Source organism: Grus americana, chromosome 5 (assembly GCF_028858705.1).
Source record: "Grus americana isolate bGruAme1 chromosome 5, bGruAme1.mat, whole genome shotgun sequence".
Taxonomy (NCBI): Eukaryota; Metazoa; Chordata; class Aves; order Gruiformes; family Gruidae; genus Grus; species Grus americana.
In genome coordinates this window covers 61,195,328-61,215,393 of record NC_072856.1, presented here as the reverse complement: position 1 = coordinate 61,215,393, position 20,066 = coordinate 61,195,328, and the positions used below count along the sequence as shown (strand labels likewise).

Sequence of the window (20,066 nt, the reverse complement as noted above, 5' to 3'; positions counted from 1 at the left end):
ACCAGCCCAACATCAACTATGTGTTTCTGATCGCACTGGCAGCGAGGGTTTAAGGATGGAAGTGGGTTTGTGGGGAGAATTAATACAGTTTATTTGACCAACTCATGCAATTGGAGGGAGGAAAGAAAAAAAGACTGGCAAGTTTCAGGGCAAACAAGTGATCTTTTTTATTCCTCCTCTTCCCCATGTCTCAGACAAGGCTTCTTCTACCAGTTGCTCTGGCTGGCTTGCCACCATCCCACACACGGAGTAAATACATCTCTCACAGTTGGATGCCACGCTGTGGTTAACGTACTCCCTCTAAAAAGCACGCTTGGACTCCAGTTTATGAGAAGGGTGTATTAAAAGATACAGTGAAAGATCTTTTAATGCCTGTGTGGGAGGCTCGCTAAGAAGAAACTGCCAGTTTAACACGTTCTCATCTCCAAGAGCTAATAATAGAGAAAAACATCGCTACCGCTGCAGATTACTACAAAACTACACTTTCTGTTTCACGAGGACTAGGCGGCTGGGCTCCCAACACCAACAGTTGACAGAAGGATGGGAGGCAGGAACAGCCAGGGTCCTTACGCTTCGAAAGAAAAATGCTCTATTTATACTTTGTGCCAAAAGACTGTATACTCAAATGAGCAGGGGGTGGTGGGGAGGCATTTCAGGTCAAGAATTGGGAAGTGATTCAGCCAACAAGTCTAGAGAAAATTTCAAGGTCTAACTAATATTGTGATTTTTTTTTTTAATGGAAATATTTTTAAAGATTTAATCCATTTCCACTTTCTAAAAAATGCAATAAATTCACCAAAATATCTAACCCTAGACTTCAAACATTTAACTTGAAGCATTTAACATTCAGTACTTACCTGGAATCATTTTGTTCAACCTATAATTAATTTAATGCTTGTCATCTGTATTTTGGTTGGAAAAAAAAGTTTTATTCCAATTTAAAAAATAATTAGTGATTTGCATAGCTCTAATGAGTGCTCTTTCAGAGAGTCCTTTGCTATCTCAGTCGTGTCACTCCTCTTGCATGACACTCGCCCTCCAGTCATGCCTAGGAAAGATGACCTACAAGTATTAGTAAAAGCTTTGGGATGTTGCGTCTGCCTTGAATATATCTGGTTTAGTATTAAAAAAATTATATTCCTCCAATTTGCAAAGTACTTGGCAACCCAGGAAATCACCGGCCCGATGCAACTGCTATCATAGAATGGTTTGGGTTGGAAGGGACCTTAAAGATCATCTAGTTGTCCTCCTGAAGATTAAGAACATTTTTCTTGCTTACACAGAGGTTGCTTTGCCTGTGGAGAAGGTGTGTTACAGGCTGTGATACCAGCCATCCTCTTTGAGCCTGCCCAGCTATCACCAGCCAGGAGGGAGTTCCGTTCCCTGGGAGAAACGTACCACCCAAAGGAGCGACCTGCTATCGATGGGTTCTGCTGTGCTAAAGCCGCAGGTCCTCTGGCTGAAACCGAATTTCACCCGTGCCTCTGGATCATTCCTCACCTACAAATTGTCCCCAGGTGCCAGGTGGATGCTATGTTTTGGGTTTGTAATTTTTTTTCCTTCCTATGTTTCCCCAAGTTGGATGTTGACAGAGGTAGAAGCGTTACTTTTCTGGCACCATTTCTTTTGGAAAGTACAGTATTTTCAGTAATTTCTGTTCAGAGGAGGAAAAAAAAAAAGCTTAAGCAGGGTAGTGTCCTAGTGAGTGCTATTTTCTGATGTTCATTTTTCTTGGCTTCCCTTGCTCAGCTCATGTCAAGCAGCCAAACCATTAAAATAAAATACTTTTTCTAGAAAAACTGCATCAGGTGCTCCAAGTATCTGCATGGCTGCATCCAAATGGTTGTACCCCTCTTGAGGAAAGCAACACCCCCCCTCAGCCAAACCACCCACTGTTGCCCCAGGCCAACCCCATCCCACCAGAAAAAGCTGAGATGGGCAGGGCTTTGCTCTTGCACAGTTCACAAACGCCCTTGTTGAAAAAGGCACGGTTCTCCCACAGCATCACATGGGCAGGACCCAATAGACGAGGAGGGTCTATTGGTAGATCCTCACATGACGTCAAAAAATGAAGTGTCTCTCCGATGACTTGAAGTCTCGCTCTGAGGAAGGATCCTGCAAACCCTGCTGCAGGCATCGCTTTCTGGTGTTCCCTTCTACACACACATGGCCAGCCAGGCTCTATTTCCCAACGCACACGAGAAAGTTGAAGAGCCAGGCAGGATCGCCGCTGAACACTCAGCAGGAAGAGGTACAGGGGAGATCAGTACTTTTGCCATCTCTCCTTTATTTTTAAATTCTGTCAGATAGCAGCTTTCATTATGTTGCAAAGAGTTTTGGCCACTGTTCCACTACCACTTATATTTATTCAGACTGTTAAAAATTAATGAAGTGGATGCGCTATTGATTTCGAAAGGGCACTTTGCACAGCATTCCTACTCAACCACCACTCCGTGCTGCTGGGGAAGCCTGTGGAGAGGCAATACACTCAGTGTGCAAACCAGCCCTCTATTTTAGAGAACAGAAAAAGCCTTCTCTGCAGACACAGCACACGCAAGCTAAGTTTAAGAAAGGTTTTTAAGAGAGGCAGAAGAATTTTTTAAATTATTTTGTTTTTTAACACAAGATCCCTCCCTATAAGCATGAAAGATCTCATGTTCAAGTATCTAATACAAAGATCACCAGGGGATGGTAAGTCTTCCACTGATCCTGGTTAGGTACTAATATTTTTTTTCCCCCCTTTGTCTGTGTTTTAGTTATTGCTGGCAAATAATGTAATGTTTTTACAGCTACACATGTTCTACTCCCTACAGAAGCTGTGCTAATGCAGAGAACGTGGAGCCAGAGTCCCACGTGGCACCAAGCACGGTGGGGGAGGCTGCAGGCACCTGAAAGCTGTGCAGAGGGGAAGGAGGAATTAATGTTATCTGAGAAGTGCCGGGAAGGATGCAGGCACTGCAGGAACTGCAGGAGGAAAGGAGCACAGTGATGGAATGAAGAGAAAAACAAAAAGAATTTCACAGACACAAACTCCAATATATATAAATATATATATTAGATGAGAGCAAAAGAGTGAGTATAATAAATAATGTTTTTTCTATAATCACATACCTGCTGGAGAATGATTATATCCAGGCTGGATTTAACTACCATTGTTAATCATGGCAATGAAATAAAACAGTACTAAAATCAAATATCACCGTATCATACTCAGAAGTAAGATCACCCTCAGGCGATGGGGACCTGCGGACTTCAGTCCTGCAATGGCAGGGGAAAGGGGACTCCGGTACTATTGGGGAGGGGTCTGCCCCAGCCATCGGTGTCAGCAGGACGGATCCAGTTCCGCTCTGAGCCTGCAGTTGCTGACACTTCTTTCATGAGACTGTAGTTAACACCAATGTAAACAAGCAGTTGAAAAATTTAATCCAAACACATACTCCCCCCCGAATTAACACAGGAAATCCAGAATCATTGTCACATGATAAAAGAATGATTTATTAGAGCAACTTTATGATAAAATTATATAAAATAACAATTTATTTTTTTAAAGATGTCCACAATATCACCTTGAAACAAAATGTACAGATACTGCCTATAATCCAAACAAAAATAAATTACCATTCAAAAAAAAAACGAAACCAAAAAACCAAACCAAAAAGTGGGGAAAAATCAGGGCAGGAGAAACTACTCAAAATTATACACAGCATTTCAAGAGGGTGTGGAAAAGAAAGTCATTAATCGATTCAAGTTATACAAACGTGTTTCAGCTTTACTCTCAGACAGCTCAGCTTGCATTTGTGTTGCATGCAAATGGAATGATCCAGTGAACAGTTCAGAACAGCAGAATCAGCAGCATAACAACAGCAGAGAGTGAAATAGGCACAATTCAGCATGGGGCACATCGAAAGTGAACAGGTAGTTCTGTCTGGTCTTTGCAAAAGTTATACACATTTACTGAACTTCAAAAATAGCTAGTGTGATCTGCAAAACAAGGAAAAAACTAGTAGAATCTTGCACTTAAATACTTTACACCTTTTAATCTTTTTTTTTTTTGTCTCCTCTTTTTTTTCAGTAGGCTGTATGTAAACATTCCCCTAGTTGTACCTTTACTAAAATACTCAAAGATGATGCAGACGTTCTTTTCTCCTGGAGCACGACCACAACATGACATCACCATAGATACATTTAGGACCTCGCTCACAAAGCTCGTACACATTCTCGCAGGAATTTACATTCACTCCATCAGAACAGAGTAACAGGTTTTTACATTTGAAAGCGTCAAACTGAGAACATGGTTTTCAAGTATAGTGGAAGAGCTGAGGGCTGGGATTTTGAAAGGTGCTCATGGCATCAGGCACCCAAAGTGTACAGAAACCCAAAAAGACCTGAGCACTTGCTTCCCTAACTCTGAAAATCCCACCCTTTGTTACATTTCTTTAGTCAGATACAAAACACATGAAAGCAATATGGTATGAGAGTGACCCACAGGTCAGCGTCACACCTACCAAGCTCAACACAAGGCCCATCCGTAGCTCAGGGAAGCCAACAGGTACCTTACACGCTGATCCTGGGTCACCCATACACACCACTACACATCCGCCACGGTCACACTGGAGTCACACAGAGGCATGTTTTCATGGTTGCATACAGTACGCTTGTAAGAATGAAGAGTGAGTGACCGAAGGAGTTACAGTCAGGTGGCTAGCTCTTTGGCTTATCTGGAGCAGACAAGTGCAAATGGGGTGTTCTTCCAAAGCAGCGAATACAAGAGAAAATATGTTGCATTTCATCACTGACTAGCAAAACTGTTTTAAATGCAAAGAGCCAAGGATGAACGTTGTGTCAGGACACAGAAGCATTTTATAGTTTGGCTGAGTCACAAATAAAACAAATCAAGCTGTGCATCCTCCCCCTGCTTCACACACACATTCCCAAAGTATAAATAGACACCGATTGTTGCATCCTTATTAGTCGCTCGAAGAGGTACCACATTTTGCGGGTTGATTACCTGATGTAAGGTGTCTGTGGGCGCTCTCAAGTTCAGAACACATCCCTGATGTGTTCATGAATGAAAGAAAAATCAAGCAATTTTCAAGTGAAAGTAAACAGAAGTCCCATCAAGGACATGTTGTAGAGAAACAAAATCCGCTAGAGCATAGCCATGAAGATGTGGAAATGTGGGTAACAAATAATAATAAAAGTCAGATGTCTGAGTAATTCACATGTCTCTACAGCAAAACTAACAGCAACACCTTATCTGTGAAGGTCCTTCAACTCCTAGTGAGTTGGGGTAGCACCTGGTCGGTTCAAACCCTAATCAAGAAGGGCTTGAAAAATTGTGTCTCATATGTCAGAAATGATACCACCACTTATGATATTCATCAAGGACACAGTCAGGTATTTCAAGAAAAGACTGATCAGAATAAATGACTGAATGAACACATTCAGACAGTGCGTATATTACGGGCAGAACAACATCAAGGGCAAATTCTTTTTTTATTCTGCATTCATCTACATGAAATCCAGCAGATTTCTTCATGGAAGAGCATCTCCACACAAGCAGATGAGTCTTATAACCTACTGGAAATCTTGGAAGGATATTTGCACCTATTGTTTACCAGCCAGCATCTTGCACGCTCAAAAGGAAACGAATGGCCTGTTAGCATACTCCCATTTTGGGACTGATCCTGTTTCTGCTGAAAGTGATAGAAAGCTCCCGCTGGCTTTACTAGGAAAGCAGTCACGGTCTTTCTAGTAAGATTAAACACTTTGTGAGCATCTCTATTTATTTAAATTACCTTAACAGGTTCCCACTGTTACAACAGTCTAGCAGAAAAGCTCAGGTAACTACTGAAGCTAACTAAGAAATCCACTACCCACCCCAAAATATAAAGTCAGCACACAAGAAGCAATCAAGCTTGGGAAACCATTTTCACTGGTTAGACTACACACTGTATGAGGGCAAAGTGGAACTCATCTGCTCACCCTTCCCAGTAAACGTATCCTCCACAGCTACAAAAGAATTTCTTTACCCGATTACTGTTTATTGACCAGGAAGAATGAAAAAGGAATCAATACAAGACAGAAAAAACTGGGAGCAAACATGTGTGGAAGAGGTCCCCTCAAAAACAAAACTTTTGTTCTTAAAGCAACAAGAAATTGCTTAGTGTTTTGCAGTTTAACTGAAAGACAGAATACAAAGCCCAACTTTAAGCACGGAATTGTTCAGTGCAACTGCACAAAATCCTTAGTATTTCTAGGATTATAACAGACCAAAAAAAAAAATCCAGACAAAAATCCCAATTGTACCAAGTGCTTGACACTGATGAATAGTTTCTGAAGAATACCACAGAATGGTGGTCTTCAAGCACTTTGGTATTGAAAAAAAATTCGTAACAGAACTAGCCGTAAAGGTGGAGCTACATTTAAGCCATTATTTTTTCAGTGCTGTCAAGTGAACACTAGTTCACAGCAACTGTGCAATTAAGTTTATTACATGAGCCATTGGAACAGATGTCTTTCTTAGCAATTAGCTAATCGCAAACATCTTAGTCTTTGGCCCAGCCAAGAGCATTTGTAGCTCATTGTAAAAAGACTGTATATTTAAAAAAAAAAAACAAAAACAAAAACAAACAACAGTTTAAAGACAGCATTTGTACCAAAATAATGAAAATCTGGCAAGCTAAACTGTAAAATCTGACTTTTTGTACCTACCCCAAACTTTGGGCTCATCTAAAATAGTAACTGTATTAGTAGTCTTTACATTCACACCATTATTAACATTTACACTTTCCCAAGAGAAAAACAAAGGGTTTATTCTGTCTTATTTTGGTTTTCGGACTGAAAATAAGACTATGCACAACTTCAGTGTGGTCATCTTTTTATGACCGCTGAAAAGGACTTCTTACACAACTGTACGAAGAGTTTCTCCTAGAAACTCACAATATTGCACAATCATTCTGTTGGATTTGCACATTGATTCTAACAGAGTTGTAATGCTTCACTTGCATAATTAAAAAAAAAAAACCCAACAAAACAAAACACAACAACAAAACCGAAACAAATATAGTACCAAAAAAAGTGTTTTTTAAATTGCGCCTCATTACAACTGAATTAAAAGGCCAATGCAAGAACACTTTAGCTTCGGCAGTATTGAGTGGAGCGTATGCAAAGCCTGTTTTCTTATGGCACACTGGAAGAATAAGTGAGCAATTTTCTAAAAATCAGTTTGCCTCTATGCTGAATATGTGCTGCTCCACAGTGCTAGTCTTGTTTAAAAGGCATACACAGACTTTCCATTCACCCTCACAGCATAGATTGGGGGTTTTTTTGTGCAACGTGTTAGCAATCTAAACAACTGCTCCACACAAACTGTCCACAAACCACTCATACACAATACTAATGCAACAGTAGATTACAATATGATAGCAATACAAAATATCGCATCAAATCACATATTTCTCTCCATCTGGAATGAAATTCGAATCTTGTAAGCTAGCAGACCCACAGTTCGATTTCTGCGTGTAGTTTCTCATCTGTGCTGGGGACAAAGTCTCCAGCGTGGACCCAGAGGTGTTAGCAGTCCTGACTTTAGTGGCTGTAGATTGTTTAGCAGCAGAAGATGCTTTGTTACTGGCAACTATGTCCAAGTTTCCAGTAGGGTCAATGATGGCGTTTATGACTGGGGGGAGGAAAAAAAAAGAAAAAAAGAGACATACAGAGACATATTAGCAGCACTCAGCAGAGTTTCTAAACAGAAGGTTGCTGCCTTCATTTTGAAGGCAGTAGAACTGTAGGCAGTACTAGTGTTCATTTTAGTCATGATGTTTTCTTCATTAATACCTTCAGGCCTAAGCAGCTTTAACAAGCAAAACCCCTCCCAAACTGAAGCTACAAGGACATTCAACTTTCTGGTTCAATTGGAAGAGACAAACTACAGCAGCCAAACGGCAAGTTTTTAGCAGGAGCCCAAAATTACACCTGTATGTCTTTATTAAGCTTCTAGATGATGCAAGAGCTTGTCTTGCCTCTTCTATTGCATGGAGCTGTATGTGCAAAATTCAAGTCCAAAAAGCACAGCATATCTTATTGGCTGAAAGAGCTGCTAAATATTATTTCAGCAAAACAGACCGTTGCCAGCTCATCTTATGGGAATATGCTAATTACCACAAATGAAGCATTTCCACAACAACAGCTTTCACATTGCAAAAGTCAACAATTTTTAAGAAAATTGGCAGCACAAGATAAATCTACTGTTCATTCCATATGCACTTGTCAGAAAGCACTATGCTAACAAACTAAACTTCTGCATCCTTTCCCAGCTTTCACTGGCAAATCAAGCCATGTTATTTTATTTTGTGCAACTTACTGACGTTTGAAAGACAAAAAGAACATTTTACATGACCAACCTTCAAGCTGTTTTTGAACTCTCCTGAGCTCCTTCAGGATAGAACTGATCTCCTAGAAACAAAAGCATCAGAATGGAAAATTAAGCAACAAAGTACTCAACTGACACAGGAATCTAGTCTTGCTCCCTCTGTCTTATCTGATCAAGAAGATTCAAAGTCAGTTCCAACCTTGCTTATTTAACAGAAAAGACAAAGCTAGTATCCACAAAGATGATCAGAGGGATGAGACACCTCTCCTATGAGGTCAGGCTAAGACAGCTGGGGTTGTTTAGCCTGGAGAAGACTCCGGGTAGATCTTATTATGACCTTTCAATACTTAAAGGGGGCTTTTAAGAAAGATGGGGACAGTCTTTTTAGCAGGGCCTGTTGCGATAGGACAAGGCGTAATGGTTTTAAACTAAAAGAGGGTAGATTTAGACTAGATACAAGGAAGAAATTTTTCATGATGAGGGTGGTGAAACACTGGAACAGGTTGCCCAGACAGGTGGTAGATGCCCCATCCCTGGAAACATTCATGATCAGGTTGGACAGGGCTCTGAGCAACCTGATCTAGTTGAAGATGTCCCTGCCCATGGTAGGGGGGTTGGACTAGATGGCCTTTAAAGGACCGTTCCAATTCAAACCATTCTATGATTGGATGATCTGTGTCTAGGTGCACTGGTCAGTGCATGGGAACCTCTGCTCTGCATCATTTCACCAAGTGCTACTACACCACACAGTTCATAGCCACAGTGGGGTTTAGATTTGAAACACTAGCCAGATTAACTGTACAAAGGTTCCTCCACGTCCTCCTTAATACCAAATGCATGAAGATATTTGCAAACTCAACTCCTAGACCAGACAAAGCAATTGGCCACATATATACTGCTGTAGCACCGAGCTATGCAGGTCCTGCATAGTTATCTCTACACTTAGCATTAACCATATTTGCCGGGTCCATTATTGTACTTAAATCTCAGATGGCAGTCCCCATAAACAAAACAATAAGAGGTCATGAGAGCACAAATACCACCCCAGGGCTGAAGCTTTTTTATTGCTCTGTTATTGAACTGTTACAGGTGAAGAAAAACGTTCTCAAGAAACACTTGTCTACAACTGAAGCTGTGGAAACCACATGGTAGATGATGCGTTTGGTAGATGTTTAAATGAGGCCTAATGACCCTGAACTTAAACATCTGTTAAGGGACTGGGCTTTTGAAGATGAATCACAAAGGGAGAGGGGAAGAGTGAGGTGAAACACAACAGCTAGGGGAACTCAATTTGTCATACTTCAAACAGCAACAAAACCCAGCAGTTCAACACATGCACATGGACTAGAAATTTCAGAAATGGATTTAAGAAGGGACAGAGCTTGTTATTTTGGTTTCTTACAAAGCTTTCATGAATGCAAGCCTTTGGTATTTCACTCGTTCGCATGGCCTTACCTTGTTTGATGTCTTCAGAATTGGCACTTCATTTTCTGAATTAATTTTGGCCTCCATCTCCTCCCATGTCCTTTCCGAGTTTTGAAACAGAATCCTACAGCACAAAAAACGGAGGAGGTCTTAAAACTGCCATCCAAAAGCCACTTGTTTAAAAGACTTAATTATCACAAGATGTGGCAACAAAGGAGATTAGTGGATTAGTGATTGAACAAATCACCTTTCAGCTGCTTTAGGAACAATCCAAAGTCCTTCCCTAACTGATGTCTTCTAGAACAACAACAGGCTTTGAAGAGCCCTCACAAGCCTTGGTGACCTGCAAGGTTTCTAAGAGCCTTGGGACAGTGGAGGAATGAGGAGACAATCCACCACAGGAACACATTTTCTGCTAATTCTTTGCGCAGGCAACGTTTCAAAGTAAAGGCATCAAGAGGCATTACAAATTCAGCATTAAAATTCCAAAGGCTAAACGTATGAGGAAAAGACATGGCAAATATTCATGTTACCTTTTATTCACTACACACCGTTTCCAACATCTGGATTCCCAGCATCCTGATAACAAGACTTTTCAAGACAACAATGCATTATCTTCCACAGGTAGCAAGCCAACAAACTCAGCAACAAATCAACATTTCAGGCCAGGACTAAAAAAATTACTTACTTCATTTTTTCAGCTAGGTTTTCTGTATTTTCACGGATTGTATGTGATAACTGGGACACTGGGTTCAACATCAGATTGTCAAAAATTACCTAAAATATAAGGGCAGACCAGAGAACTTTTAGCAGAAGAGGCATACTACAAAACTGGAAATTTTTACAGTAAATGATCCCCACTGAAAAATCTTCATTGATGGGGATGATATTTGAAGTTTCAGGGAGATTAAGACAACATGCAGTTTTGTTGCAGCACTTTGGCAAAAAGATTAATACTAACTTGTTTGAATTTTTTTCTTGAGGAGTGTACAAAGAGACAGAATTGTCTGCAGTAAGATAACTCTTTTAGCATTTCTGAAAGAAAAAGTTTAAGACTTTCCAAGCCTCACAGGCACCTCCCCCCCCCCAAACCCAAAAGCCAAATCACAATGTGAGAAGTCCCACAAGCAGGCTCACCAAAACCATCTAATGTGATTTATATGAGTTCAAGCCACCTTCACAGCCATGTAATCCCACCATGTTGCACTCTGCTTTATTAAAAACAACACCACTAAAAAATATTCAAGTCCTGTGATTCGAAAGAGCCCCCAAGCTTCTGCCAGGAAAGCCCACATCAGCTGGGGGTACTCTGAACCTGCACCTTTTATTTAGTCTTGGCATGTCTCCACAAGGGAGCGAGGGATTGCTTCAAGTCAGTCACAGGACAGGATCGGCACACCACTGGCTCAGGCCAGTCTGTTTCAATCAACCCCCCCTCCAGAGCAGCAGACTGACTGTGCTGGAGCCCAGCTCTCCCCTCCTGCCTCTGCCCCAGCTCTTCCTTCTCAACCAGAGCCAGCAGGCAGAAAGCAAGACAGCAAAAGGAAGCAAGAGCCAAGTGCAGCATCAGCAGCCTGCTCCTCCGCTTACCATCACCCCGTTACTGCCCTCACTCCCACACCATCCCCAGCCTCAAGTTTCAGGCCAGGCTTCCTCACCCTTTAGCATCATCCCAGTGTTTTCCATGTTACCCTGCTCTCTCACCCCAGAATTGCATCAAATTACACACATTGGAGGGAACAATGCAGAACAAGTGGCTTGCTGTCTGCACAGCATGGCACAGCAAGGAGCCCAGCTGCCAACTCCTCATAAGGTCCAGATCCTGCCACTGCTACTCTATGGGCAGCTCTGACCAGCACACTCACTGCAGAAAAATAAGGTGCCTTTATTGATTAGGAACAACTGTTTTCATGCCGTGAGTTCTTGCCATTAAACTACCAGTGCTGCAGATTTCCAAGTTGAGATTTTTGTGGTTTTCTTTAAAAGAACAGTGAAATATCCTAAGTGGGCTGTGACACTGAATGCCTCCTCCCAAATATCAAGTGACCAAGCCTCAGGTTTTAATGAAGTTTTACACAAGAGAGGACACTTCCAGGCAGTATTGGCAAGAAGGGTAATTCTGTTCCTCTTTTTTTTCTTTTTTAAACACTGTTTCACTGTTTCTATACTTCCAAGTCAGGAGTCTTGAGAAGTGGGGTTTTTTGGTTTGTTTTTTTTTTTTTTCTGAATAGCCTCCTTCGGCAGCTGAGAAAGAGCAGGTATACATACGCAGCTTAAAGCAATGTCATATATAAAGTAAAGAAAAAAGTGGCCTGCCTCCTCACGGTTTCTCGTCCTCGTTTTTCTTGAGGCATCTTCTTCTCTATTATCGTTCATATTTTGGTCAAAATCCTTCAGTTCCACTGATCCCGGAGGCACTTTCTGGTAGTTCAGACTTGCTTCTGGAATGTGCTGCACCAACTTGGAAATAATGAGTAATGAATCATTAAAAATTAGTAGGGAAGAAGGCACACAGGCACTCACTGCAGGTATTGCAGACTTTCAGGCAAGCCCCAGAGGAACACTGATTCATTTAAGTCTTGTTCAGACAGGTATGGGTTCCTAAGCAAATTACTAGACCCCAATCCTGCAAGCATCTACCCACTGGAGTCATCCTACGAAACTCAGTGGGGCTATTCCACTGTATAATTTTGAGACTTGAGCACATAGTTGAAAAGTACTTCTTTGCCTTTTTTGAATTTAGGCTAAAACTCAAAAAGGCCCTGTTTTCCCATATTTTATGTTTTAATATATCAATACAACAGTAAAGCCACACTAAAATTAATCAGAAACCATGTAGTAACACATGGAAGAGATGAAAAAGCAATACAAACCCACTGATAACGCAAATAATTAACAGGAAGAACAGAAAAGGCAAGACAGACACCAACTCCTGTTTGGTTGACTGACAGACAAAAACTCTAAAAGAAGGGAAGGAAAATAACAGTGACAAGACAGAGATACAAAAATAATGGGATGGAGAGTGCACCTGAGATGGATATGCCAGCCGAAAAGATCTACGAGCAATCTGTGTTAAAACAGAAACAAAGAGATCAATGCTAGTGAATGACTGTGACAGCAAGTTATCAAAGAGAACACGTGGTTTGGGGTTATTTTGGGTTGACATTCCCAAAAGCGCATTCCTGAGGACCAGCACTCGGTGCCCACCCGCCGCATGCACTGAAGCCCATGGAGGTCCTGGTCACCAACCAGTTCTGCAGAGGCAGTCTCGGGCAGCTCCCCAGCTACTTCGAAACAGACTGTGCTGAGTGGAATCCAGCAGCCCTCCGAGCACAGACAAAGGCATAACAGAGCCCAGGAGGCTCTTTGGTTGCCAAAGCACAGAGCTCTTGTGAGGAAACCATGTGCCATCCAAGGTCCAGGCTCCCCACACTCTATGCAATAGCACTCGGGTTATACACAGGCAGAAGGTATGAGATATTATGGTACGGGGCACAAGAGCCAAAATGTTTAGCTAATAAGCTTCTCTTTTTTAAGCAGGCTTTCATGAAGTGCAGAAACAGTAAGTTAGGCTGCTTGCAGCAGTGAAGCAGCACGAGAAGGGAATGAGATATTCCTACAGTCCAGCAGTTCTCGGCATAACCAGTTGAAAACATGGTAAGGACGGCACCTGCTCCCCCATCACCAGGAGATTTCTCTTCTCCTGCTTTCTGTTCTGTCACGCCTGTAAGCATTTCCTCTTGTCATATCATATCAACACTCTACTAACTTTGAGTATGTTAAACAGTAACTTAACAGACATAATTGGGCTCAAGTTTTTTGCTATATCATTATCAACTTTGAAAAAAAGACCAACCAAAAGCATTTCACGCAGGGATAAAACTTGCAGGAGTGGCCAGTGATTTGGGATGACCCACTGGACTGCGCTTGCAGCAGCTGAGCTTTCGGTTTGACTGCTCGGCTCTGCAGAAAGCAGGGTCCTGTGAAACCTACACACCCACAACTCCAGGCATCCCAAACAACCCATGGCTTTGGTAAACAGGAATCATGAAGGTCTCACCCTTGCTGAACTGTTTTTTTGGTTTGTTTGGGGTTTTTTTTGCTTAATTTGTAGCACTACTCAGCTCAGTATGCCAAGAATCTAGGTTATTATAAACTATCCAGCTGAGGCTACAAAAACAAACAAACCCACCCCAAACATTCACTGGGGAAACTGAAAACCTCCCTGGCAAACATCCAAGCCAACACTGGACCTGAAAGGACAGAACTTGAAGAATTAGGTTTAAATCTAAGGCTCCATCTTAATTTTTAAGAGAACACTCATGATTCTGATCTTTAACCAAGCTTCATAATAAAAGTAATTGAAAAAGCAATTCATTTGAGGCTGAGAAATGCTGTGCCACACACTGGTCCAAAGTGAAGCTTCTGGTAGGGCATTAAACCCTCAAAAATGATTCCAGCATCAGTAGTTATTTTTCCTGCATTTTTCCCCACTTTATTAGAATAGGTATAAATATTTAGTAGTAGAAAATCAAGAGCTAGCAGAACGGCATACAACACTGCAAGAGCCAGAGCAGTGTAAGAGACAGTTACACGCAGCAAATGTTTCTTATTCACATATTTCCTTTTATCAGATGTTTCAACACATTAATATTATAACTATGGTAGCTACTTCTCATCACTATGTCCTTTCCTAGAATATTTAATATAAAGTTGTTTAATAAATATTCATAAAATTCATAGTGCTTAGCATCACGCACATTGATCCTCAGATATTTCCTAGCAACTTCCCTGCTTTAAGCCAAAATAATTATTTTAGCACAGATTCAGCAGCACCCAGACCGAGGGAAGCATGTCTGCTGATTCTAGTCCAGTTCCAAAGATGCAATGCATGTTTATTAAACCCACATCAGTTTATATTGCTCTCATTCATAACCTGACCCCCAAGATGCACAGTTCAGGATCCCAAGCTATTCAGGATTCAGCTCTATGTCTCCACATCGTAGAAAGCCCTGCTGATTTCACCCGTTCCTAGCCATCCCTAACATAGGGCAGCTCCACTGATGCATAATGGCATTTTGGGTGTAACTCTAAACAGTTTCCCAGCTGCTGGGCCCTGCTGAAATCACAGTGCTCTCCAATCCTATGTGGAGTGAGTCTAGTTAAAAGCCCTTATGGTTTTCACCACTGGCTGAACACACCAGAGGTTATGGGTCCTGATCTGTCTTCAGAGGCTCCTAACAGTGCTTCTTCATTTATACCACTAAGATCTCAAAACCTACTCTAGCAGTGGGTACTGCCGGCAGCATTACCTGCAGTGCGACACAGCCCTACATTTGCTCTCCTAGCTATTGCGAGGGGGCCTGACTGGCATGTACCACACAGCATTGCAAAGCCACATCACAGAAAAACCCTCAATTCACCTGGGTCCAAGCAATCCTGGCTTTGTGATCCTGTCACTCAGCATCACAACCATATGCTTTGGAGCCCATAATTTTGCACAGAGTAGAAACACTGCATTTTGCAGGTGTTCTTCCTCTAGCAGTAGAGGGCATCCCTCTGTATGAGCTGACTTATGGCCATACCCTTCAGTGGCATTCAACAAAAAAGTAGGTATGCTGATTTTCTGCAAGGAAGCAGGTGCTGAGTACTGGTCATTACCAACCCACAGCAAACGCTTCATTTGCAAGTCAGAAGTAAGGTAGACGTATCACTTTAACTGCTCAAAAAGAATAACACAAAAGGTAGTTTTGCAGGTGTGGCACTTGCATGGAAACAAAGCAATAAAACACTTTATCTCAGAGCCTGAAGAGATTGTGAAACATTTGTGCACCGTGGCTCCAAACAGCCCCAGGAAAAAAATCCCTCCCTGAGCAGGCTCCAGTTGGCCTCAGTTTAACACAAGTATGGTATCTCCCTAAACTTCTGCTTTGCACCTTCAGTGACAAACACTGCAGGTCACAGGGCCTCCAATTACTCTCTTGGCAGGGTAACAGTTTTGGTTCTCAGCTTTGAGCCCTGCTTAGGATGGGTCTGCAATTCTCACAACAGCCAAAGACAACAGAGGGCCAAGAGGCCTATCTGAAGAGCAGATAAAGAGAGCTGTGTATATTTTTAAGCCCACGCTGGTGGTATACAGGAGGGAATTTGGATTTAAACAGCAGCAAAGGCAATTTTGAGTTAGCAGCTGGAGCCTCCTGGGGACCTTCCAGCCAAGTTTGAGCTGAGTTCCTGCGCTGCAGCCAGGTGAGTCAAATTAAGAAATCCCCTCTCCTCCCCACTCCAGTGCAGACAAACTGTGTTACACAGTTCAGGAGGAAGCCACAGCTTCACTGAAGAGCTGGAGAGCAGAGTCCCTGGCCTTGTCCATTAATACACAGATGGGGGAAGGGATTCAAGAAACACCTGCACAGTGCTTCAACTGCCCTGGCAGAAAGGACACAGCAGAGGTTACAAAATACACAGCTGATACAAAGCGTGCAGCCAGAGCACGCAGTCAGAGCCTTGTCTGAAACAAGAAGAGAGGCTGAGGCTCCCTGGTACAGCAGCACAGCACACCCACGCCATCGTGTTCTTCAGTGCAAACTTCAGGGACCAAAGTCCAACTAGAGGCCACGAGATCCTTAGGAAATAATATGAGGAATCTAACATTTTGACACTAGGGCCCTCCTGCTTCCTGTAGGCACAGTAAGGATGCCCCTAACAAAAGCAAAATCTGCCCAGATCCAATATAGCTCTCAACCCACGCAGCCTGCTCCCACCTCCTGCAAGGCTGGCTGTGGCACAGGGGAAGGCAAAATAAAGAGCACCCTAAATGGACTGCAGTCAATCTTTCTGCTGGGGCTTTATAGGGGAGCAGGGTGTGAGGGTTTTTTAATACTGCAGCAACTGGGGATGCTGCCCTGGTCTCCCACCACAACCGTACCCCGCATACTTGCTCGCATTGAGGCAGAGATTTCTGTCGTTCAGGATCTTACCTCTTCTCTCGCTGATATGGTGGAAGCAGGAGTATTGGGCACAGAGCTGAGGCAGGTGCTTGGTCCCGTCCCCGATGAACTCTGTGAGTCCCCGTCTCCAGCAACATCGTGAATCTCTCGAGCAAGGATGGCCACATCCTTCACCAAGGTCTGGCTGAGTCTGAAGCACAGGGCATGCAGATGAGCCATTAGGACACGTGATACAACAAGCCTCGTACTCATAAAATATAACAGGAGCACCCACCAAAAGTTTGTATTAATTATAACCTCTGCAGAGGCTAGGGAAAGCAGGTTTTTTGGGGGGTGCCTTGGCAGGGTGCCAAGGAATACTCTGGCTGCATACAAGAGGAAGAAAGTAAATCCACTCCCCTCCTGAGCCCAGCTTTGAAGCAGAGGTTTGATAAAAAGCAAATTCTAGTCACTACATGCTACCAGAAAGTACTGGACACAATCCATAAAGAAGCGTTATGTTAATGCTCCCCCATCCATCCACTCTACTTCCTCCTTTTTTTAATTTTTTTTTTTTTTAAATTTAATAGAACACAGCCACTTTTTCTTCTTGAGACTTCTTTCTTTTCCATTAAAAAGCCCATACAGGGAAAAGCTTTTTTCTTTATTATTTGAATAATAAAATTTCAAACTCTTTTCCTTTGTGGTTTATAGACTGTAAATCAAAATACACCTCCATATTCTCCAGAAGGGCTGAGAGATTACCAGAGTAAGCATGGCATACCTTAGAGGGATCTGGTTTTCACAACCAAATCTTGAAACTTCAAGCCCTTTGACAGGTATCCAGTTAACACACAGCGATTCCAGCATTCTGCTGCTCTTGCTCTAGATCTCAAAAAGAGTTTCTAAGTCTCCAATTGTTGCTAGCAGAGCTTAAAAAAAGTCCTTCAGACTAAAAGTAGCTGCTGTGGTAATTTTAAAGAAAAGCTTCTAAGAGGAAAAAAAAATCTTCCAGCTAGCTAGCTTCATCTGAAAGACACTTCCTTTAATTCAAAAAAAACAAACAATGTAATAAAACTGTCAGTTCATCAAAACGTTTCCTTGGAAAGAAAATGCATAACTTAACTAATAAAAAGCAGTTTGATCTGCCTGCCTAAGGTGCCCCCTATCCGTGAGTTGGATAGAGCTGTCACCGAACACATCCATTATATGATTCACTTACTATAAACAAGTGGCATTTTCCCTTTTAACTCTCTCTGACTCCTCTAAACCCCTCCCAGTTAATTTGGGAGCAGCAACGGAAATCAGAACTGCAATTATGAAGCAGACTCTGTGACCGAGCCCTGCAACGTACAGTGCCAGACAAGTCTGACGCAACCATTTATTTATAGCTGCTGCAACCTGAAGCACTCTCCCGTGCTAGGAACACTGTTGGGAGGGAAGCCAGCGTCTCCCACACGCGCACTTTGTGCGGTGCAGGTAATGTGGCCTGGTTTGAAGGCTGACACACTTTCTAGCAGCCTGACAGCAATGTTCATGCAAGAAAATCCCTTTTGAGTTCAGTGCAGCAAGCAATAAGCATGACCTCGAAATGCTGACCAAAAGCAGACAGAAGACAGCTTCCGCAGTTGAAAGTATTTCAAGTACGGCCAGTACAATGGAAGACCAGTATTTCTGGAAAGTTGGCATAACACAGTTGCATATTAGAGATGTCAAACCTCAAATACCACTGTTCAAAAAAAGAATCTATTTGCTTTACTGCTGAGGTCCTCCAGGCAACCACGAAGACCACCAGTACACAACAGGTCCCGTATCCAGGAACGTCAAGCTAAGCCACAACTCATTTATACAGGGGGCCCAGACAGATTTTCTTGTTTGGATTCAGTTGTGCCAAGCAAAGAGGTTTCTGCCCCACAGTGACTGCTTACTGCTCCCTCACCGGCTTCAGGCAAAGCAGCTTCGACAGTTTACATATTCAGTCTTTGCTAATCCATCTGTGGAGAATTAGGATAGTTCATACCAACTGGTTCGTGCACACACAGTGACTTCTAGCAGAAAGCAGAGATAAGCAAGTATAGGCAGTTACATCTTTTGACAAACTTAGAGCTAAAAGAGGATACCCGTCCAGAGCTTGAACAAGAAACAAACTGAGATACAACCTCACTTCCCTGTGCCTTGGCATTTTCTGCGTAGCACAGGCTGTAAAGCTTCATGAAAACCTTCCAAGCTGATGTTCAGACACGAAGGAGATGGGAAGCACACAAACAACAGGAGAGACCGCCTCTCCTTCTACCTCCACACCGGGGTTTGTTTTGAACACCAAAGAAAACTCATCCCATTTTCAGCACGTGGGCCGATGCATAAAGCCCCCCCTCACCTGGCTATTTCTGCTATCTCTGCTGTTTGCGCCATGAAGTTGTAGGGGTCAGGGTGGTCATCAAAATCTTCATCGTCATCCGTTTCTCTGCCGTTGTGCTTCTGCTTGCTCAGCCCAGAGCCACGTATCCTTGGTGTTTGTGTGGCTGTTGAAGTATGGGAGCGTTTGTGTTTAGGGGAGCTGTGATTTGAGCCATATTCCTCCTCCGAAGTAGAAGTGTAATCTGAACCCTGTGGTCTCCGCCTTGATGCTTATAAAAAATGAATTGGTTTCAGACTGAGGAAAGTAGTAAAGAATAACTACAAACGGGCAAAAAGGTAACACAAAACTAGCCCAAGAACACAAGGAAAGGAGAGTTTCTGTGCAGATTTTAAGTTAAACAGCACGTTCTCAGAGCTTATTTCAAAGTTGAGCACTTCGATGGCTCCAATTCACGATACAAATTTGGTGTGGGAAATTCCAATGGAAAAGCAAAATGACTGTGTTAACAACTCCAATGTAGTAAATTATTACCACAGACTTGGCTTTCCATGCACAGAAGCTCTGTGTAGAAGTAGCACACGTTTCAGACTCCTCACAGTCCCACAGAAGTCCTTTTCTAAAAAGAGCCCAATTTTCAAGCCTGCAGACACCTTGTCAATTAGCTGCAAGTACAAGCAAAAGGAGGTTTTTTTGAGTGAAGAACAGACTATGGTGCTTGGTGTTATTTGCAAGAGTCCACGCCCCCACATTCGCCCCCTGCCTCGCAATTCACCGTTAATGACACTCTACAAGAAAGAGTGTCCACACAGCCAGGACCAGCTCCAACCCCTGGAGCCAAGTGGAAGCTGCCCACTTATCCCAACTGGTTCTGCAGATCTGTAGACACCCAGGTCCTCCTTGCACAGGAAGCATAGAGATGTCCCTATTTGAAAACTGGGCTCCTGGTGTTTGCTGCCTCACTATGTTCTCTATGGATACC

At 42.7% G+C, this 20,066-nt stretch overlaps 1 protein-coding gene across 3 annotated transcripts in view; it reads right to left on the bottom strand.

Annotated features, from left to right (window-relative positions):
- Positions 1–3,482: 3,482 nt before the first annotated feature.
- The window catches only part of CEP170B (centrosomal protein 170B), a 60,927-nt gene continuing 44,343 nt past the window's right edge, over positions 3,483–20,066 (bottom strand). The window contains exons 14-21 of one of the 3 annotated variants that reach the window (XM_054827486.1): positions 19,106–19,250; positions 16,780–16,939; positions 12,831–12,869; positions 12,119–12,262; positions 10,491–10,579; positions 9,833–9,926; positions 8,409–8,460; positions 3,483–7,681 (exon numbers count right to left, since the gene is read on the bottom strand). In XM_054827486.1, coding sequence (XP_054683461.1) covers positions 7,446–7,681; positions 8,409–8,460; positions 9,833–9,926; positions 10,491–10,579; positions 12,119–12,262; positions 12,831–12,869; positions 16,780–16,939; positions 19,106–19,250 — 959 coding nt within the window. In that variant the 3' untranslated portion in view covers positions 3,483–7,445. Of the gene's footprint in view, positions 7,682–8,408; positions 8,461–9,832; positions 9,927–10,490; positions 10,580–12,118; positions 12,263–12,830; positions 12,870–16,779; positions 16,940–19,105; positions 19,356–20,066 lie in introns of all 3 variants that reach the window. The other 2 variants (XM_054827484.1, XM_054827485.1) reach the window with 2 other exon arrangements.